Genomic DNA, 23,686 nt, shown 5'->3' on the forward strand with positions numbered 1-23,686 from the left:
TGTCTTACCACTACACCACGGAGACTGCGACTTAAATAAACTAAACTAAACGCTAGAGGGAGCATGTTGTCGTAGGGAAGGGAAGGGTACTATCAAGGGCAAAGCGCCAAGTCATTACGACTATATAGCACTGGGAAGGGGTCAGGATAAGGATTTGGGATGGGACGAGGGGGAAGGAACGGTGCCCAACCTCTTGTGGACGGTCGGGGATTGAACGCCGACCTGCATGAAGCGAGACCGTCGCTCTACCATCCACCCCAAGTGTTGTCGTAGGGTTGAAGCCAACATTGACGTACGAGGTGGCTGGCAAAACATGACCTTGGAAAGCATGTGGTCTCACCTAACATTCACTACCTCGCAGTATCTACAGGGAAGGAAGGTCAAGCTCTTCATGCCCCGCCTATTAGCCTTGTACATGCTACCATATCTTATATAACTTGACTCAGTTTGTGGTTGCATCATGCCTTGAAGTTATATAGTTGTGGCTGGAGCTACGAGGAATCATTTGAAACCTTGATGTATATACAAAAATATTGATTTTAAAATGTACCAGTTTTGGCTTTTACGATATCGGCGGGTAGGCAGTTCCGTTGGTTTATAATGTACTCACCTATTTGTGCTTGCGGGGGTTGAGCTTTGGCTCTTTGGTCCCGCCTCTCAACTGTCAATCAACTGGTGTACAGGTTCCTGAGCCTATTGGGCTCTATCATATCTACACTTGAAACTGTGTATGGAGTCAGCCTCCACCACATCACTGCCTAATGCATTCCATCTGTTTACTTTGACACTGAAAAAGTTCCTTTTAATGTCCCTGTGGCTCATGTGAATACTCAGTTTCCACCTGTGTCTTCTTGTTCGCAGTACCACCAGTGTTGAATAGTTTATCCTTGTTTACCCGGTCGATCCCCCTGAGGATTTTGTAGGTTGTGATAATGTATAAGTGTGTGTAAATCACGAAAATTAACACGCAATGGAAAATGTGACAGTGTACGTCATATTTTCTGACGTACATCTCCTGTTTTCAGTCCTACATTGTGGCTTGTTGAGCATGACACCGTTGCTCCTTGTTTGTGTTACATCTGACCTTCTGAAGAAATTGTCTGGATCAACTGTTGTTATAGATTCAGCTACTCGGAACAAGTTCCAAGAAGTACGGGCTATGGTGAGCCCGTAAGTGGATTTACCTGGCACAGGAGCGGTGCTGTGTCTAGAAGTTTAGCGTTTAGTGAAGTGCTGGATCAACATCCTCCAAATTATTCAGTATTAAAAGTTTCGATGAGAGCCGCCCTGTCATGCCTGGTTTGTAGTGTTGTTAGCCCTGTGGTTCTCAATCACAGGGACATAGTTCTGGGGTGACTTTTATTGCCTGGTGTTGAACTTTCTCCAGAGCAGCCATGTTTTTGTGAAGATGATGTCTTCATGCTGGGATAAAATTGTCTAAGTGGGGGCGCACCAGAGGTTTATACAATTAAATAACCACCTCCTTTTCCTTAAAATCAAAGGTACGTTTGAATGATATAATAGGGTTTGGTTAGCCTTTTTTAACTGCCGCTCCCATTTGTTGTGCAACTATCAGTGAATGATGGATTCTGAGTCCAGATCTGAATCTTTGCTAACTGTAGGTAGTAACTAAGTGATTGTAACCTATCCACCGCTGCCCACTGGATGGGGGACGGTGTGCAGGACAAACGTATCAATTGTGACACTAGCTCTCCACATATGTCAGTAGCTTAAATTAATTTAGAAATTGTACTTGTGGTCGATCTCGAACCCATTGTTGATGTGACGACTTATACTGAATTTTGTAACTATCTCATCAAGATTGTAACTTGCTTAGCTAAATGAATTGTGGGGTTCAGTCCCTGAGCCCATTATGTGCCTCTGTAACCCTTTCCATTACCGCCCACAAGATGGGTATGGGGTGCATAATAAATGAACTAAACTAACTGAGTCCAGAATCCTTGTCTTCATCAATCTGCTGCAAAGTAGTGTTGTTAATTTGGTAGTTGTGATGTGGGTTATGTCCCACATACAAGGTTTTGTATTACCGGATTAAAAAGCATTTGTCAGTCTACCGACCATGTGTGGAGTTCATATTGATCTCTTTGTAAGGCCTCAATCTTATTTTCACTTCCCACTTTATCATGACTCTTAGTGTCCTCTGCAAATTTCATGATGTGGTTTGAAATATTTTCATCTAAAGTAAAAATCAGATTCATGAATTTTTTTGTCTGTTATTATTATTGTGTGACTCGGGGCCCTTCTCAAACATCATCCTAAGATGCCCCCTCCAGCACAACTCCTGTGTCAGGTGAGTACGACGGGCTCACCATAGCCCGTGCTACTTGGATTTTTTTGTACCCAGTAGCTGATTATTAAACAACAACAAATGCCCCCTCCGCTACCTCACCTCCACCCCGTCACAGTAGCAGGGGGCGCAGATCCCGTCTCCACCCCGTCACAGTAGCAGGGGGCGCAGATCCCGTCTCCACCCCGTCACAGTAGCAGGGGGCGCAGATCCCGTCTCCACCCCGTCACAGTAGCAGGGGGCGCAGATCCCGTCTCCACCCCGTCACAGTAGCAGGGGGCGCAGATCCCGTCTCCACCCCGTCACAGTAGCAGGGGGCGCAGATCCCGTCTCCACCCCGTCACAGTAGCAGGGGGCGCAGATCCCGTCTCCACCCCGTCACAGTAGCAGGGGGCGCAGATCCCGTCTCCACCCCGTCACAGTAGCAGGGGGCGCAGATCCCGTCTCCACCCCGTCACAGTAGCAGGGGGCGCAGATCCCGTCTCCACCCCGTCACAGTAGCAGGGGGCGCAGATCCCGTCTCCACCCCGTCACAGTAGCAGGGGGCGCAGATCCCGTCTCCACCCCGTCACAGTAGCAGGGGGCGCAGATCCCGTCTCCACCCCGTCACAGTAGCAGGGGGCGCAGATCCCCCCTCTCCACTGTAGCCCCTGCTACTGTGACGGGGTGGAGGTGAGGTAGCGGAGGGGGCATTTGTTGTTGTTTAATATTCAGCTACTGGGCACAAAAAAATCCAAGCAGCACGGGCTATGGTGATCCCGCCGTACTCACCTGACACAGGAGTTGTGCTGGAGGGGGCATCTTAGGATGATGATCAGTCTAATATAAGTCATTAGACTGAGAGTAAATATCGCAAAATCATGTTGTATTATTAATAAAACCAAACAATTTATAATAATTGTCTTTATTAAAATAAGGTTTATAGCATGAATTATATAAGTGATGAGACTGACCACATTTCCTGCACAATATTGTCATAGACGTGAGAGATCTATATGACCATCGGAAACATGTTTCTATAGTATACTATAGTTTCTATAGTATACAATTACAGAGAATTATATAACTGTGTCTTATATACTGGTTCATCTTCATACAGTGCTGGTATAAGTAATACTATTATACATCAGTACAGCCGTGGCTGGGACTGAACAAATGTACAACTATAATACTTTTAATGGTGAACTATCAATTGAATAACACACCAGAGACTTATCATTAGTGGCGAGACATCTACCGGCCATTGTCAAAAATATATATAACATCAAATTCCAATGGTTTAACTTGCATAGAGATATATACACATCAGTTTATACCATCACAGATATACACAAGAATCACAAACACATAATGACAACTTGGGAGGAACATTGTAACGTACACAATAATATAATTTATTTCATTATAATGAAGAATTATAATGTCTTCAGTGCTACATCAGCCAGTCTTGTACAATAGGACAGAGTGCTACTAGGTGTGTTCTAATGCTTACTGACTTTATGCATAATCAACACTTATACGACATTACACAAATGTTTGCGAGAAATGTCTTAGAAAATGAGATCTTGTACTATTAATGTGAATTGCTCGACGAAGGAATCAGAATGAAAATAATTAAATAACATGGGTGGAATATGCTTACAGAAGAGGGAGTTTTATATTCTAAAATATTATATTCTAAAATATTGATATTCTAAGAACAGAAAGCTTAAGAGAGCACATGACCACGACACACAAGATAATCAGTAGGAATTCACAAAGTGGCCATAGGCACCCAAGCTGAAAGGGGAATGACATACCGTTGAGAAGGCACACACAGAGAGTGAAGAATCAGCTAGAGAGAGAGAGAGAGAGAGAGAGAGAGAGAGAGAGAGAGAGAGAGAGAGAGAGAGAGAGAGAGAGAGAGAGAGAGAGAGAGAGAGAGAGAGAGAGAGAGAGAGAGGGGGGGGAGAGAGAGAGAGAGAGAGAGAGAGAGAGAGAGAGAGAGAGAGAGAGAGAGAGAGAGAGAGAGAGAGAGAGAGAGAGAGAGAGAGAGAGAGAGAGAGAGAGAGAGAGAGAGAGAGAGAGAGAGAGAGAGAGAGAGAGAGAGAGAGAGAGAGAGACAGAAAGACAGACAGACAGAGACAGACAGACAGACAGACAGACAGACAGACAGACAGACAGACAGACAGACAGACAGACAGACAGACAGACAGACAGACAGACAGACAGACAGAGAGACAGACAGACAGACAGACAGAGAGAGGAGTGGAACAGAGAGAGAGAGAGACAGAGTTGAACACACACAATGAGAGGAAGCAGCGTGGACAAGCTCCACAAACACACACACACCAACTCATATTCACACACGACAAATTCGCAGAGTTTGTCTTATCAGTAAGTGAATGAAAAGCGAAGCCCAGGAGCTGGAGCTCGCTCCCCACAAGTGCCACTGGCAGAATACATATGCAGACATAGATAAATACATATACTCTATACATGCATTCATGCATAACCATCATTGCCGAACTCTGACATACACAAAAGCTCAGCTTTCCACAAATACACATACCAGTATTTATAGTCAGTGATATTCACATTATAACAACATAAAACAGCTCAATATATTAACAAATATTTATTAAAATACACCAGACTAAAATTTGATGTAGGTAATGGAGGGGCCCAGGAAGTCCCAGATGTAGGTAGTGGAGGTGGGCAGCCAGGCCAGGAAGCCCCAGACGAAGGTAGTGGAGGTGGGCAGCCAGGCCAGGAAGCCCCAGACGAAGGTACTGGAGGTGGGCAGCCAGGCCAGGAAGCCCCAGACGAAGCCACTGGAGGTGGGCAGCCAGGCCAGGAAGCCCCAGACGAAGACACTGGAGGTGGGCAGCCAGGCCAGGAAGCTCCAGACGAAGGTAGTGGAGGTGGGCAGCCAGGCCAGGAAGCTCCAGACGAAGCCACTGGAGGTGGGCAGCTAGGCGAAGAAGCCCCAGACGAACGTAGTGAGGGCCAGGCAAATCACAGCGTTTACGTTCAACACACTGTTTGGAAGAAACATAAAAATTATACACAAATTTACCTTATAATTCCAACCCATCCTCCTGACCAGATGGAACCAATATGGACGACATCAACAAAGAGAAAGGAGAATTTGGTACTATTCATTTGACTGAGACCAGACAAAAATAAAGTTAAAAGCGGAAACTTATATATTCCTAGGCTTAGTATAGCACCTATATGTACTATATTAGGCCTCAGAAAGCGTGTGTTAGGCCTAGGATGGTTAGCTTAGGTTAGGTTTCATTAGCAATATACCAAAACGTTTTTCCGGTGTGTCCAAATGCACTACAGCAAACGTCTACTTTCTATTGGTCCATCACGTTCATCTTTCGACAATCGACCGCATCGTTACTCTAAGTTCTCTAATTTTAGGAAGTCGGGGTCTATAATTCAGCAACAAACGTTAGTCCTTGCCCGAAATGCTATGCGTACTAGTGGCTTTAGGTATTATATGTACTAGCTCTATCTATTAACCCATCAGAATGTTTGTAACTCTGCATCTATGTATGTAATTTTCCTAAATAAAATATTATTATTATTATTACTATATAGAACTCACAACATTACATACCTAAACATAACTTATTTTTGAATTTTTTGAATTTTTTTTTTATTCAAATGTTTGGAACGAAATCATAAAATATATTAAATCTCAAAATAAACAGTGTAACTTAAATACAAAAAATTCATAGGCCTATACACTGGCTACAAAGTTAATTTCACAACTCACATACTGCTCACCCCAGCACATGGGGCTGACCCCAGCACATGGGTCTGACCCCCAACACATGGGGCTGATCCCAGCACATGGGGCTGACTCCAGCACAGGGGGCTGACCCCAGCACATGGGGCTGACCCCAGCACATGGGGCTGACCCCAGCACATGGGGCTGACTCCAGCACATGGGGCTGACCCCAGCACAGGGGGCTGACCCCAGTACATGGGGCTGACCCCAGCACAGGGGGCTGACCCCATGACATGGGGCTGACCCAGCACATGGGGCTGACCCCAGCACATGGGGCTGACCCCAGCACATGGGGCTGACCCCAGTACATGGGGCTGACCCCAGTACATGGGGCTGACCCCCAGGACATGGGGCTGACCCCAGCACACTACCTCAGACACCCAGCATCACACAGCAAAAGCTCCATACATTCTTCCAGACACAGCCCCGTTCCTGACCATCCCACAGAACACTTCCAACATTTTCATGTGCTCGTTGTGTTTACAAGTCGCTAGTCTTCTAGGGCCAGATTCACGAAAGCACTTACGCAAGCACTTACGAACGTGTACATCTTTCCTCAATCTTGACGGCTTTGGTTACATTTATTAAACAGTTTACAAGCATAAAAACCTCCCATTCAACTGTTGTTATTGTTATAAACAGCCTCCTGGTGCTTCGGAGCTCATGAACTGTTTAATAATTGGAAACAAAGCCGCAAAAGATTGATAAAAGATGTACAAGTTCGTAAGTGCTTGCGTAAGTGCTTTCGTGAATCTGGCCCATAGACTAACAACCTTCCCACCCACATTTAATATATATTACAGTATTTATTAACTTTTCTCGAGTTAATTATGGAACTTCCTTCCCCAATGAATAAAATAAAATAAACGCAGAGAAAATCTGTCCTACAATAGATGGCGGCTCTCAAGTAACAAGAACATTAAACCAAAATAAAGTGAGAGTTATGAGCAAAAAAAAAAACAGGTGCACGCAACACAGGATGAAGACTGTGGCTCACTTGGAATAAGGACAAGTAGAAAGGTGACTTACTTCCTCCAGAAGGGCGGCTCGTCGAGGAAGTCAGCGGCAGCCTGAGCCTTCTCTTCTTCCGTCAACTGGTTCAGTGGATTTTCAGGAACAGCGGCGGTCTTGGAGACCCCGCACGCTGTGTTCAGACACCGCCGCCATAACGGCAACTCTGTGGAGAACATGTTGTTATATTCTCCAAGCTACTTGAACTAAGGTAGGCTACTTGAATCCTACCTTGGTAGGCTATTGTTATATTCTCCAAGGTAGGCTACTTGAACCCTAACTCTTGAGCGTGTGTGTGTGTGTGTGTGTGTCTGTATTCACCTAGTTGTGTTTGCGGGGGTTGAGCTTTGCTCTTTCGGCCCGCCTGTCAACTGTCAATCAACTGTTTACTAACTACTTTTTTATTATATTTTTTTCACACCACACACACACACCAGGAAGCAGCCCGTGATAGCTGACTATCTCCCAGGTACCTATTTTACTGCTAGGTAACAGGGGGCACTCAGGGTGAAAGAAACTTTGCCCATTTGTTTCTGTCTGGTGCGGGAATCGAACCCGCGCCACAGAATTACGAGTCCTGTGCGCTATCCACCAGGCTACGAGGCCACCATGCCCCCCCCCTGTGTGTGTGTGTGTGTGTGTGTGTGTGTGTGTGTGTGTGTGTGGTACACAGTTTTCCCAGCTAAGTGCCTTCTTTTTCTGATGGTAATTACTTGGTTATTCTCCGTTTTCATCTTAGTTTGTTTCCATCAATGTCAGATATGTTGTAATAGTGATTAATGATCATGACAATGATTATGCTGGTGATGATAATGATGGCCAATAATGATGACGACGGTATGTTAATAATGAATGCCAATGCTGATAATGAAAGCCTTGATGATGGTGGTGATGATATAAATAAACATGATGGATGGAAATGGTGATAAAGGTTAGTGGTGATGACTGATAACGGTTAAAGGCAAGTGATGACGCTACTGACGTAGCTGATAATGATGATGATGATGATGATGATGATGATGATGATGATGATCTTGAAGCTGTCATTGATGACAGTGAGGAGGAGGAGGAGGAGGAGGAGGATGATGACACCACACTCCATCACCAACATAGCATCATACCACCAGAACACACACACACACACACACACACACACACACACCAGTACCTGAGTGTGGAGTTTCGAGGTCCATCTGTTCGGTGCCATTAGCTGAGGTCTTGATCTCATCCTCAGCCACCGGGTCGTGGGGGTCGCCGGGAGCCGCCAGGGTGCGCCTCACTCGTGGGTCTTGGCGGGACCAGAACGTCAGTCTGTACAGCTGTTCGAGGAGATAACACGTTACTACACCACCTCTCCAACTTTGGACAGACAGACAGGCAGACAAATAGACATTCTCACTGCAGGTATACTAGGAGGGATGCCCTATAGTAGTTGGTATACTTCCATCACCCATCTTCACTTTCCCCACCTCTTTCCTTCCCAAACAAATGCACGTTTCCATTTATATATAGAGTAAATCATGAAAATGCGTAGGCAAACGGCGGGAGCCATTGAACACTCTACGGACAATACACGTCCAATCTCATTTCCGATTTCATGACCATTGCCCTCATTTGGGTGTTTGAGTTACAGGCAACATTTCGTCAAGCAAGTTAACTTATGGCTACCCTGGCCAGCCTATGTCCGTCCCATACCCCAGACTGGTCTATCCCCTTACCTAGACATCTGGGTGAAGACTAACCTCAAATATCTAACCTCCTACTTGGCCAGACACACACATAAACAAATAATTCTTATATATATATATATATATATATATATATATATATATATATATATATATATATATATACACATATATATATATATATATATATATATATATATATATATATATATATATATATATATATATATATATATATATATACACACACACACCCGCTGGTGCCCAGGGATTGTCTGTCTCCTCCCACCCCCAGTCCTACATCAGTGACGTCACCATAGCATATATGACCACTGGTGATGTTACACGTCAGCTAACAACCAAACAGGCTGTACCTCTGCCCTACAAGTGACACAATGTGACACATTTATCCTTGCCGCTGTCATTGTATGCAAATGAGATGCTAATTTGTTGAGCATACAAAAGACAGACATTAATCAGAGGGTGATAATGGTTGTTTGGTATGTTGACCAGACCACACACTAGAAGGTGAAGGGACGACGACGTTTCGGTCCGTCCTGGACCATTCTCGGACCGGTTGTTTGGTATGTGTGGGGTAGGGGGGGGGGTGTTGAGAGGAGATGAAGGAGGCTGCGTGGGATTAAGAAGTTATATAGAAGAAGAGATGGTCAGGCACAATAGTGTAGTTGATGAAACACGATCTTCTTGAGGTTATCTTGAGATGATTTCGGGGCTTAGCGTCCCTGCGACCCGGTTCTCGACCAGGCCTCCTTTTTGTTACACAACCCCCAGGAAGAAGCAGCCCGTAGCAGCTGTCTAACTCCCAGGTACCCATTCACTGCTAGGTAACAGGGACATCAGGGTGAAAGAAACTCTGACGGCAGGCCATGTCACTGTGTATAAACTGAATGATCCCATGCCTGGGATTACTGTAGCTGGGATAGGTCAGAGGCTGGGGGGATAACAGAGCCATACAGACACTCATGATACTCACACCGTCCTCAGGGATAAGCTCACTCACACTACTAGACTCACCCAGACTCATCTTTAGGGATGAGACGGTAGAGCGACAATCTGGCTTCATGCAGGTCGGCGTTCAATCCCCGACCGTCCAAGTGGTTGGGCACCATCTCTCATCTCTCCCCCTTTCCCCGTCCCATCCCAAATCCTTATCCTGACCCCATCCCAGTGCTATATAGTCGTAATGGCTTGTAACTTTCTGATAATAGTTTGAGACAAGGAGACACTGAGATACTCACACGGTCCTCAGGGATGGGCTCCGTCAAGAGTGAGAAGCCGACGGTGACTCCTATTGTGATGAGGAAGAGGAAGCAGCTGAAGTGAAGGTAGTGAACCCTGCCCACCACCACCCTCACGAAGTCTGACCTCATGTCTGGTTCATCTGTGCCACGACAATAACAACGTAAGCATTAAGGAAGTTGCAGTAGGCCTGTTGAGCCATATGCTAAGATTCGCTACTTGGAACACAAAGTTCAAGTAGCACGGGCTATGGTGAGCCCGTTGTGGACTTATCTGGCACAGGAGCGGGGCTGTAACTTGATTGATAAAGATTAAGCCACCCAAGAGGTGGCACGGGCATGAATAGCCCGTAAGGCTGTAACTTGTCTGTTGAGCCTATTTATATCCACCCAAATTCATACATATCCCAAGCGTCTAACCAAGACATGAAATAATCCAGTGAACCAAGTACTGTATGTTACACTACCGGGTAATCTGTGCCACAGGTCAGCAACCATGTTTCCACACCGCACGATTTAGTTACGTGTTGCCTGGAACTCAGCCTGACCTCGATTTACCAAGCCTTTATACGAGTCCATTTACGAAACCTGTACATCTTTCCTTCATGATGGCGGCTTAGTGTGCATTTATTCAATAGTTTATGAGTTCCAAAGCGCTATGCGAGGGGTGTCTTTAGCAATAATAAACTTTACTCGAGAACGACTTCGTTGGGATTCCAAGCTCTTCAATTGTTTAATACACACAGACTCAGCCGCCATGATGGAGTAAAGATGCACAGGTTTCGGCTTTGGCTCCAGGATAGTTGTCTACCCATAGAAAGAAACTCAAGAGTGGCTCCTGGATGAAATATTTTGTGTCTACGCGAGTCTTATCTCATTAATTGACTGACTGATATATAATTGACGTTAACGGTAGAGATTAAGAAGGTAAACATTACACCAATGACCCCTCAGTAGAGAATAAGAAGGCAAGCATTACACCAATGATCCCTCAGTAGAGATTAAGAAGGTAAACATTACACCAATGATCCCTCAGTAGAGAATAAGAAGGTAAATATTACACTGATGATCCCTCAGTAGAGAATAAGAAGGTAAACATTACACCAATGACCCCTCAGTAGAGAACAAAAGATAGAAGCGTAGGGCGAGTGACCTGAGCCGCAGGGAGGCACGACGTTGGAGAATTCCAGGATGAAGCGCAGGAGTCCAATAGCCAGTCCAATCATCAGGCCCCAGAACGCACCCTGTAGGGGGGGGGGGGAGCACAGCTTAGTATATAGCCTTTCAATATCATGCAGCACTTCTCTATTACACACACATGAAAATGCCTGCACCAAACTCCTTTTACTAACAGCTTCTCTGAATTTATTGCCCAAAACATTAATTTACAACAAAAATATGCGAAATGAAATGCGTGACGATGTTTCAGAACGTCCAAAGATCAAGTCGAATACAACTTGATAAGGGTTCAAGACGAACCGAAACGTCGTCACTTTATCTCACGTATTTGTGATTGGATTATTTGCCTAGCTACGTTATTATTGCGAGTTAGTCCCTGTTTATGAAGAGTTACCAGACGAGAGGTTGGGTACTAACTGGCTCGTTGGTTCTTGTCCAGAAGAGAGCGAGGAGGTAGACGGCGCATATGGGCGGGGCCAGGAAGGCGGAGATGCTCTGCACGTAGTCGAACAGCTGCGAGTTGCCCGTGCTCCTGTGGACAAGTCAAGCACCGTCACCTCTGCTGTGCCTTTGTGAAGTGATGCACGTTATCCTTATAGTGTGTAGTTATGTACACACACACACACACACACACACACACACACACACACACACACACACACACACACACACACACACACACACACACACACACACACACACACACACACACACACACACACATCACAAATAGAGTGGTAGACGGTTGGAACAAGTTAAGTGAGAAGGTGGTGGAGGCCAAGACCGTCAGTAGTTTCAAAGCGTTATATGACAAAGAGTGCTGGGAAGACGGGACACCACGAGCGTAGCTCTCATCCTGTAACTACACTTAGGTAATTACACTTAGGTAATTACACACACGCGCACACGCGCGCGCGCGCGAGGACAGCTTGAGGCTTCAAGAAGACCTCGACAAACTGAAGGAATGGTCCGACAAATGATTGTTAGAGTTTAACCCAAGTATATGTAATGCAATGAAGATAGGTGTAGGGAGAAAGAGACCAGATACAAGGTATCATTTGGGAGATGAAATACTTCAAGTGTCAGAGAGAGAGAAAGACCTGGGGGTTGATATCACGCCAGACCTGTCCTCTGAAGCCCACATCAAGAGGATAACATCAGCAGCATATGCCAGGTTGGCTAACATAAGAACGACTTTTAGAAACTTGTGTAAGGGATCATTCAGAACTTTGTGTACCACATATGTCAGACCAATCCCGGAGTATGCAGCTCCACCATGGAGTCTATATCTAGTCAAGCATAAGACTAAACTAAAGAAGGTTCAAAGGTTTGCCACCAAACTAGTACCCGAACTGAGGGGTATGATCTACGAGGAGAGACTACGGGAATTAAACCTCACGTCGCTGGAAGACAGAAGAGTTAGGGAAGACATGATCACCACATACAAGATTTTCAAAGGAATTGATAGAGTAGATAAAGACTACTTAACTCAAGGGGCACACGCACTAGGGGACACAGGTGGAAATTAAGTACTCAAATAAGAAATAGAAACATTATAAAAAAAATTGTGTCAGATTAGTTGACAAATGGAATGCATTAGGCAGTGATGTGGTGGAGGCTGACTCCATACACAGTTTCAAATGTAGATATGATAGAGCCCAGTAGGCTCAGGAACCTGTACACCAGTTGATTGACGGTTGAGAGGCGGGACCAAAGAGCCAGAGCTCAACCTCAGCAAGGACAACTAGGTGAGTACACACACGTCTCCTTTGTCCGAAACACTGCGTGTATTAGTGGCTTTAGGCATAGTATATACTAGCGCACTCTTCAAAATATATATATTTTGTGAGTTACACACAATATAAGTTTTGTGAGTTATATGTGAGTTACAACATTCTGCTTGTAACTCACTTTGTATGTATGTACTTTTACCTAAATAAAGTATTATCATTATTATTATCATTATTATTATTATTATTATTATTATTATTATTATTATTATTATTATTATTATTATACCGCTACTTCCAATGCTTTCAACGAAATAATATATAATAAAACACAGCTTTTGTTTCTGGATAGTAAGCTTGATCTCTTAATTGCTTATGCCTAAACAAATATAGAAAATGACTATTTTTTTCTTCAGGGGGGAGCCGGTCGGCCGAGCGGACAGCACGCTGGACTTGTCATCCTGTGGTTCTGGGTTCGATCCGAGGCGCCGGCGAGAAACAATGGGCAGAGTTTCTTTCACCCTATGCCCCTGTTACCTAGCAGTAAAATAGGTATCTGGGTGTTAGTCAGCTGTCACGGGCTGCTTCCTGGAGGTGGAGGCCTGGTCGAGGACCGGGCCGCGGGGACACTAAAGCCCCGAAATCATCTCAAGATCTCAAGATAACCTCCCCTCAAACTATGATTTTGTGACGCACTTAGGGACTTGAGCAAGTTTAACTGAGTACATACTCGAGAGAGTGTACATGTGAAGAGTCCTAAGAGGCGGGGAAACATGATAGAGGAGCAGGGGTGACTCAAGTAAATATAGAGGAGCAGGGGTGACTCAAGTAAATATAGAGGAGCAGGGGTGACTCAAGTCAATATAGAGGAGCAGGGGTGACTCAAGTCAATATAGAGGAGCAGGGGTGACTCAAGTAAATATAGAGGCGCAGGGGTGACTCAAGTCAATATAGAGGAGCAGGGGTGACTCAAATAAATATAGAGGAGCAGGGGTGACTCAAGTAAATATAGAGGCGCAGGGGTGACTCAAGTAAATATAGAGGAGCAGGGGTGACTCAAGTAAATATAGAGGAGCAGGGGTGATGCAAGTCAATATAGAGGAGCAGGGGTGACTCAAGTAAATATAGAGGAGCAGGGGTGACTCAAGTAAATATAGAGGAGCAGGGGTGACTCAAGTAAATATAGAGGAGCAGGGGTGATGCAAGTCAATATAGAGGAGCAGGGGTGATGCAAGTCAATATAGAGGAGCAGGGGTGACTCAAGTAAATATAGAGGCGCAGGGGTGACTCAAGTAAATATAGAGGAGCAGGGGTGACTCAAGTAAATATAGAGGAGCAGGGGTGATGCAAGTCAATATAGAGGAGCAGGGGTGATGCAAGTCAATATAGAGGAGCAGGGGTGACTCAAGTAAATATAGAGGCGCAGGGGTGACTCAAGTAAATATAGAGGAGCAGGGGTGATGCAAGTAAATATAGAGGCGCAGGGGTGACTCAAGTAAATATAGAGGAGCAGGGGTGACTCAAGTAAATATAGAGGAGCAGGGGTGATGCAAGTAAATATAGAGGCGCAGGGGTGACTCAAGTAAATATAGAGGAGCAGGGGTGACTCAAGTAAATATAGAGGAGCAGGGGTGATGCAAGTAAATATAGAGGAGCAGGGGTGACTCAAGTAAATATAGAGGCGCAGGGGTGACTCAAGTAAATATAGAGGAGCAGGGGTGACTCAAGTAAATATAGATACGAATTCATCAGTGCACACTGGCGGGTGAATAACAGGAACCATAACCGCTGTACAACTCCACAGGAGCCGTAATGGAGGTTCGAACCTATGTTTTGGGTGTTCCCAGGCACGCTCTTGTCGACTACGCCAGCCAGGGCGCCTGGGAACACCCTGCCCATAGGTTCGAACTTCCATTACGGCTCTGTGGCGTTATTCATTGATATATCACGATAATGTGATTTCTCTGTGTATAACCGTTGTATTACAGAATAAGAGGAAGTATATAGAAAACAAGAAGTAGGACAGAAAACAGTAAACGCTTTTGGGTTTTAAACCTGTGGAACCGCCTACCCGCCGAGGCCATAAACTCCAAAACCCTTCTGGGTTGTAAAATACTGCTGGAAAAAATCATCAGGGCAAATAGGGGGACCTTTGACAAGCCGCCGGCATCCTATCCTCATCAAGGCCACTAGTAATAGAGACCCCTCAGGTAAATTCAGGTAAATAACGTTGCCACACTTACTGAATAACGGGGATCCAGACAACAGAGACGGCGACAAGGGCGAGGACGAAGAGGCGGCCGGCGATGAGCAGCTCGGCGTCCGAGGGCTGGGCTGACAGGTGCAGCCTCTTGACCAGCCTGGCCCTCACCAGCGTCCACACGTCGATGGTGAAGATGGTGGACGCCGAGTTGAATATGGAGGTGAGGGACGACATGAGGGCCGCCATCATCACCGCCAACATCAGCCCAGAGAGACCTGAAGTATGGAAGCCACGTAGAGGAAGCCATTGTCACTCAGAGGATGCTAGTGTCACTCAGAGGATGCTAGTGTCACTCAGAGGATGCTAATGTCACTCAGAGGATGCTAGTGTCACTCAGAGGATGCTAGTGTCACTCAGAGGATGCTAGTGTCACTCAGAGGATGCTAATGTCACTCAGAGGATGCTAGTGTCACTCAGAGGATGCTAGTGTCACTCAGAGGATGCTAGTGTCACTCAGAGGAAGACATTGTCACTCAGAGGATGCTAGTGTCACTCAGAGGATGCTAGTGTCACTCAGAGGAAGACATTGTCACTCAGAGGATGCTAGTGTCACTCAGAGGATGCTAGTGTCACTCAGAGGAAGACATTGTCACTCAGAGGATGCTAGTGTCACTCAGAGGAAGACATTGTCACTCAGAGGATGCTAGTGTCACTCAGAGGATGCTAGTGTCACTCAGAGGAAGACATTGTCACTCAGAGGATGCTAGTGTCACTCAGAGGAAGACATTGTCACTCAGAGGATGCTAGTGTCACTCAGAGGAAGACATTGTCACTCAGAGGATGCTAGTGTCACTCAGAGGAAGACATTGTCACTCAGAGGATGCTAGTGTCACTCAGAGGAAGACATTGTCACTCAGAGGATGCTAGTGTCACTCAGAGGAAGACATTGTCACTCAGAGGATGCTAGTGTCACTCAGAGGATGCTAGTGTCACTCAGAGGAAGACATTGTCACTCAGAGGATGCTAGTGTCACTCAGAGGAAGACATTGTCACTCAGAGGATGCTAGTGTCACTCAGAGGATGCTAGTGTCACTCAGAGGATGCTAATGTCACTCAGAGGATGCTAGTGTCACTCAGAGGATGCTAGTGTCACTCAGAGGATGCTAGTGTCACTCAGAGGATGCTAATGTCACTCAGAGGATGCTAGTGTCACTCAGAGGATGCTAGTGTCACTCAGAGGATGCTAGTGTCACTCAGAGGAAGACATTGTCACTCAGAGGATGCTAGTGTCACTCAGAGGATGCTAGTGTCACTCAGAGGAAGACATTGTCACTCAGAGGATGCTAGTGTCACTCAGAGGATGCTAGTGTCACTCAGAGGAAGACATTGTCACTCAGAGGATGCTAGTGTCACTCAGAGGAAGACATTGTCACTCAGAGGATGCTAGTGTCACTCAGAGGATGCTAGAGTCACTCAGAGGATGCTAGTGTCACTCAGAGGATGCTAGTGTCACTCAGAGGATGCTAGTGTCACTAAGAGGAAGACATTGTCACTCAGAGGATGCTAGTGTCACTCAGAGGAAGACATTGTCACTCAGAGGATGCTAGTGTCACTCAGAGGAAGACATTGTCACTCAGAGGATGCTAGTGTCACTCAGAGGAAGACATTGTCACTCAGAGGATGCTAGTGTCACTCAGAGGAAGACATTGTCACTCAGAGGATGCTAGTGTCACTCAGAGGATGCTAGTGTCACTCAGAGGATGCTAGTGTCACTCAGAGGATGCTAGTGTCACTTAGAGGAAGACATTGCCACTCAGAGGATGCTAGTGTCACTCAGAGGAAGACATTGTCACTCAGAGGATGCTAGTGTCACTCAGAGGATGCTAGTGTCACTCAGAGGAAGACATTGTCACTCAGAGGATGCTAGTGTCACTCAGAGGATGCTAGTGTCACTCAGAGGAAGACATTGTCACTCAGAGGATGCTAGTCTCACTCAGAGGATGCTAGTGTCACTCAGAGGATGCTAGTGTCACTCAGAGGAAGACATTGCCACTCAGAGGATGCTAGTGTCACTCAGAGGAAGACATTGTCACTCAGAGGATGCTAGTGTCACTCAGAGGATGCTAGTGTCACTCAGAGGATGCTAGTGTCACTCAGAGGAAGACATTGTCACTCAGAGGATGCTAGTATCACTCAGAGGAAGACATTGTCACTCAGAGGATGCTAGTGTCACTCACAGGATGCTAGTGTCACTCAGAGGATGCTAGTGTCACTCAGAGGATGCTAATGTCACTCAGAGGATGCTAGTGTCACTCAGAGGATGCTAGTGTCACTCAGAGGATGCTAGTGTCACTCAGAGGAAGACATTGTCACTCAGAGGATGCTAGTGTCACTCAGAGGATGCTAGTGTCACTCAGAGGAAGACATTGTCACTCAGAGGATGCTAGTGTCACTCAGAGGATGCTAGTGTCACTCAGAGGAAGACATTGTCACTCAGAGGATGCTAGTGTCACTCAGAGGAAGACATTGTCACTCAGAGGATGCTAGTGTCACTCAGAGGATGCTAGTGTCACTCAGAGGAAGACATTGTCACTCAGAGGATGCTAGTGTCACTCAGAGGAAGACATTGTCACTCAGAGGATGCTAGTGTCACTCAGAGGATGCTAGTGTCACTCAGAGGAAGACATTGTCACTCAGAGGATGCTAGTGTCACTCAGAGGAAGACATTGTCACTCAGAGGATGCTAGTGTCACTCAGAGGATGCTAGTGTCACTCAGAGGATGCTAGTGTCACTCAGAGGAAGACATTGTCACTCAGAGGATGCTAGTGTCACTCAGAGGAAGACATTGTCACTCAGAGGATGCTAGTGTCACTCAGAGGATGCTAGAGTCACTCAGAGGATGCTAGTGTCACTCAGAGGATGCTAGTGTCACTCAGAGGATGCTAGTGTCACTAAGAGGAAGACATTGTCACTCAGAGGATGCTAGTGTCACTCAGAGGAAGACATTGTCACTCAGAGGATGCTAGTGTCACTCAGAGGAAGACATTGTCACTCAGAGGATGCTAGTGTCACTCAGAGGAAGACATTGTCACTTAGAGGATGCTAGTGTCACTCAGAGGAAGACATTGTCACTCAGAGGATGCTAGTGTCACTCAGAGGAAGACATTGTCACTCAGAGGATGCTAGTGTCACTCAGAGGAAGACATTGTCACTCAGAGGATGCTAGTGTCACTCAGAGGATGCTAGTGTCACTCAGAGGAAGACATTGTCACTCAGAGGATGCTAGTGTCACTCAGAGGAAGACATTGTCACTCAGAGGATGCTAGTGTCACTCAGAGGATGCTAGTGTCACTCAGAGGAAGACATTGTCACTCAGAGGATGCTAGTGTCACTCAGAGGAAGACATTGTCACTCAGAGGATGCTAGTGTCACTCAGAGGATGCTAGTGTCACTCAGAGGATGCTAGTGTCACTCAGAGGATGCTAGTGTCACTCAGAGGAAGACATTGTCACTCAGAGGATGCTAGTGTCACTCAGAGGATGCTAGTGTCACTCAGAGGAAGACATTGTCACTCAGAGGATGCTAGTGTCACTCAGAGGAAGACATTGTCACTCAGAGGATGCTAGTGTCACTCAGAGGAAGACATTGTCACTCAGAGGATGCTAGTGTCACTCAGAGGAAGACATTGTCACTCAGAGGATGCTAGTGTCACTCAGAGGATGCTAGTGTCACTCAGAGGATGCTAGTGTCACTCAGAGGATGCTAGTGTCACTCAGAGGATGCTAGTGTCACTCAGAGGAAGACATTGTCACTCAGAGGATGCTAGTGTCACTCAGAGCATGCTAGTGTCACTCAGAGGAAGACATTGTCACTCAGAGGATGCTAGTGTCACTCAGAGGAAGACATTGTCACTCAGAGGATGCTAGTGTCACTCAGAGGAAGACATTGTCACTCAGAGGATGCTAGTGTCACTCAGAGGAAGACATTGTCACTCAGAGGATGCTAGTGTCACTCAGAGGATGCTAGTGTCACTCAGAGGATGCTAGTGTCACTCAGAGGAAGACATTGTCACTCAGAGGATGCTAGTGTCACTCAGAGGATGCTAGTGTCACTCAGAGGATGCTAGTGTCACTCAGAGGATGCTAGTGTCACTCAGAGGATGCTAGTGTCACTCAGAGGATGCTAGCGTCACTCAGAGGAAGACATTGTCACTAAGAGTAAGCCACATCAACGACAATAGTGATGTCTAGCAATAAACAATATCATTTCCATTGTCAGGGACACAAAGCCTGTTGTCAACTATTGACTTTTTCCCCCTTGATGCAACAAACAACAGCTGCATAGCTCCCAGGTACCTCTTTTTACTACTAGGTGAACAGAGGCATCAGGCCAGATTAAACGTGCCCAACCGTGTCTCTGTCCTGCCTGGGGGATTGAACCCGGGTCCCCTCGGTAGTGAGCACAGAACGTAAACCTCTGTGCTACAGGAACCTGTATGGTTTGAATACATGATAATTTAACACAATCAAAGAGAAGGAGAGAATACAGAGATTTTGATACAGAGAAGCTGTTACCCATGCAGCAGGTCCCCCTGTCTATATTGGCTCGGTGTCCCCGACAAAAGGAATGATTGTCATTTATAATGTCACCTGTAGGGAGGAGGTTGAGGACGAGCTCAGCGTAGGCAATGTTCGAGCAGCCGCCGGGGCTGCCGCAGATGGCCTTACAGAGGTCGGGAGTGGCGCAGGCGACGCGCTCCGGGTAGAGCACCCTGGCGGCCATCCCGGGGAACACCAGGAGCCACAGCGGCAGGAACTTGAGGTAGGCGGCCAGGATACATCCCGCCTTGGCGTGGCTCATGTTCTTGCTCGCTAGTGTGCGCTGCACGATAACCTGTAGTGGTGAGGTCACATATATGGTGGTGATGCTACGTGGTGTCACATATATATGGTGGTGATGCTACGTGGAGGTGATGTCACATATATGGTGGTGATGCTACGTGGTGTCACATATATATGGTGGTGATGTTACGTGGAGGTGATGTCACATATATGGTGGTGATGCTACGTGGTGTCACATATATATGGTGGTGATGCTACGTGGAGGTGGTCACATATATGGTGCTGATGCTACGTGGTGTCACATATATGGTGGTGATGCTACGTGGTGTCACATATATGGTGGTGATACTACGTGGAGATGATGTCACATGGTAGCAATACCTTATACAACTGGACACCCTTATGGAGACTATCCTGATACCTGACACACACACCTGGATGCCCTTATGCTACCCCCTAATACCACACACACACACACACACACACACACACACACACACACACACACACACACACACACACACACACACACACACACACACACACACACACACACACACACACACACACTACATACAAAATAGTAACAGGAATTGATAAAATCGACAGGGAAGATTTCCTGAGACCTGGCACTTCAAGAACAAGAGGTCATAGATTTAAACTAGCTAAACACAGATGCCGAAGAAATATAAGAAAATTCACCTTCGCAAATAGAGTGGTAGACGGTTGGAACAAGTTAAGTGAGAAGGTGTGTTATAAATGATTGTGGGGCTTCTATGGGGTACTGGTACTATTAAGGGGTAAGGGTAGTTAGAAGACAAGAGTATCAAATATGGGAGAGCTAAAAGGCCCGGCCCCCAAAATAAACTATCCACAGTAGTAATAACTTTCTACTAGACCATATATGTTAGTCTAAGGGTTGATCAATGCGCTCCCACATAGGAAGAAGGGATACTCTGTAATTCATGTACTTATTTATTAACCCCTCAACAACCCCCCATATACACTCACACCAATAACAATAATAATAATAATAACTTTACCACACTATCTTACGTTAAAAGCCTTGGTCCACTTAGGCAGGATACAAGGTTTACACTAATAACAAGCTAGGGTAAAGTACTACTGGATAAGCACTGAAGCTGGATGCAGCTTAGGGTAGTGAGACCATGTGGTACCCTAATACAAAACACAACACTTAGGGGTACCCAAAACACTGGCAAATACTATCCCCAGGTCTCACCAATATTTACTACCAGAGTAGGCACACTTAACACCATATAATACTTAACTTAAGGGTACAGGAACTTAGGGTAAGGGAAATAAGTAAGAGGAGAAGGGAGGAGATTAGGGGTGCAGCCACAGAGTAGGTCTTGTCCGCACGAACGCCAGCCAGAGAAGAGAGAGCTCCTAGCGACCAGCTGGCCTCCCTCATGTCGTGGTGCCGGAAGGAGCCTAATTGATCGTGCAGCTAAGCACATTAAAGATCTTTCCCTATGCAACGTATTGTTACTCTATGAATGATTAGAAAGTATTAGTAAGTAGAGTTGGTGCCTATGTTATTATTTAATAATCAACCCCCAGCTCAGTCTTTAAATGCTCTTTGAGAAACAATAATAGTCTTACGACTGGCAGGGAAGATACAAACAATTGCCACTCGCGATGCACTAAACTGTACTACCAGAAAGTTTAATAGCTCAGTTTTGACCTCTGGTTTCCACTGGAGAACCCAGGGTCGTAACAAGGTGGTGGAGGCCAAGACCGTCAGTAGTTTCAAAGCGTTATATGACAAAGAGTGCTGGGAAGACGGGACACCACGAGCGTAGCTCTCATCTGTAACTACACTTAGGTAATTACACACACACACACCTGGACGCCACACACACACCAGTCACTAACCTGATCAGTACACCAGTACCAGATGGAGTTGATAGTAAGACCAAAGACCATACCCGTCCAGGGGTAGTCACTCTTGCCCGGCTCAATGGTCCGGAGGAGGTGCATATAATCACTAGGCGGCTCCCCGCAGGACTTGTTGCTTGCGTCCACCGCCCGCACGCTGGCCGTGGCGTAGGCAAAGCGCTCCACCAGGGACTCGAACCCTCCCACAGCAATAAATGCTGTCCAACCGCAAAGGAAAATATGTTTTATTTATTTATTTATATATATACAGGAAGGTACATTGGGATTGTGAGGATACATAGGGTAGTAATTACATTCTTGTACAGCCACTAGTACGCGCAGCGTTTCGGGCAGGTCCTACAATTTATCAATTTATGTATTAATAATCATAAGAATCAAGAGTACTGTGGAAGACTTACGGGCTCACCATAGCCCGTGCTACATGGACATTTTGTTCTGAGTAGCTAAATTTAAAACAACATGCGGAAGACCTGTTGGCTCATATATGTATATATATATATATATATATATATATATATATATATATATATAAGCCTATACTTGCATAAACCACAAGTGAAGATAAACAATCTTTGGACAACACCCACCAGTGGGACTCGAACCCAGAAAGCACAACTACCTTCCAGTAGCTGGCATAACTAGTATGCTTTAACCCACTACGCCATCAGACCTTACAAAAGAAGTAGATAGTTCGAGATATATATATCTCAAACATCTCTACCTCCCGAAGGCACCAGATGAGTGAGGGGTCAGTCTGCAATTTTCGTCAAGCCACTGTCAATGTGAGAGAACTCGTGTCCAGCTTATAAGCCTATACTTGCATAAACCACAAGTGAAGATAAACAATCTTTGGACAACACCCACCAGTGGGACTCGAACCCAGAAAGCACAACTACCTTCCAGTAGCTGGCATAACTAGTATGCTTTAACCCACTACGCCATCAGACCTTACAAAAGAAGTAGATAGTTCGAGATATATATATCTCAAACATCTCTACCTCCCGAAGGCACCAGATGAGTGAGGGGTCAGTCTGCAATTTTCGTCAAGCCACTGTCAATGTGAGAGAACTCGTGTCCAGCTTATAAGCCTATACTTGCATAAACCACAAGTGAAGATAAACAATCTTTGGACAACACCCACCAGTGGGACTCGAACCCAGAAAGCACAACTACCTTCCAGTAGCTGGCATAACTAGTATGCTTTAACCCACTACGCCATCAGACCTTACAAAAGAAGTAGATAGTTCGAGATATATATATCTCAAACATCTCTACCTCCCGAAGGCACCAGATGAGTGAGGGGTCAGTCTGCAATTTTCGTCAAGCCACTGTCAATGTGAGAGAACTCGTGTCCAGCTTATAAGCCTATACTTGCATAAACCACAAGTGAAGATAAACAATCTTTGGACAACACCCACCAGTGGGACTCGAACCCAGAAAGCACAACTACCTTCCAGTAGCTGGCATAACTAGTATGCTTTAACCCACTACGCCATCAGACCTTACAAAAGAAGTAGATAGTTCGAGATATATATATCTCAAACATCTCTACCTCCCGAAGGCACCAGATGAGTGAGGGGTCAGTCTGCAATTTTCGTCAAGCCACTGTCAATGTGAGAGAACTCGTGTCCAGCTTATAAGCCTATACTTGCATAAACCACAAGTGAAGATAAACAATCTTTGGACAACACCCACCAGTGGGACTCGAACCCAGAAAGCACAACTACCTTCCAGTAGCTGGCATAACTAGTATGCTTTA

General features: G+C 45.8%; 1 protein-coding gene across 1 annotated transcript in view; it reads right to left on the reverse strand.

The window, feature by feature from the left end:
• Positions 1 to 3,196: 3,196 nt before the first annotated feature.
• Positions 3,197 to 23,686, reverse strand: part of LOC123772183 (sodium/glucose cotransporter 4) — a 40,262-nt gene continuing 19,772 nt past the window's right edge. Inside the window, exons 6-14 of the mRNA XM_069324277.1 lie at positions 21,904 to 22,124; positions 19,813 to 20,056; positions 15,203 to 15,437; positions 11,647 to 11,761; positions 11,204 to 11,294; positions 10,051 to 10,193; positions 8,272 to 8,422; positions 7,122 to 7,269; positions 3,197 to 5,328 (exon numbers count right to left, since the gene is read on the reverse strand). Of these exons, the coding sequence (XP_069180378.1) occupies positions 5,262 to 5,328; positions 7,122 to 7,269; positions 8,272 to 8,422; positions 10,051 to 10,193; positions 11,204 to 11,294; positions 11,647 to 11,761; positions 15,203 to 15,437; positions 19,813 to 20,056; positions 21,904 to 22,124 (1,415 nt within the window). The 3' untranslated portion in view covers positions 3,197 to 5,261. The remainder of the gene's footprint in view (positions 5,329 to 7,121; positions 7,270 to 8,271; positions 8,423 to 10,050; positions 10,194 to 11,203; positions 11,295 to 11,646; positions 11,762 to 15,202; positions 15,438 to 19,812; positions 20,057 to 21,903; positions 22,125 to 23,686) is intronic.

The sequence above is a fragment of the Procambarus clarkii genome, chromosome 14 (assembly GCF_040958095.1).
Source record: "Procambarus clarkii isolate CNS0578487 chromosome 14, FALCON_Pclarkii_2.0, whole genome shotgun sequence".
In the NCBI taxonomy this organism is placed as follows: domain Eukaryota; kingdom Metazoa; phylum Arthropoda; class Malacostraca; order Decapoda; family Cambaridae; genus Procambarus; species Procambarus clarkii.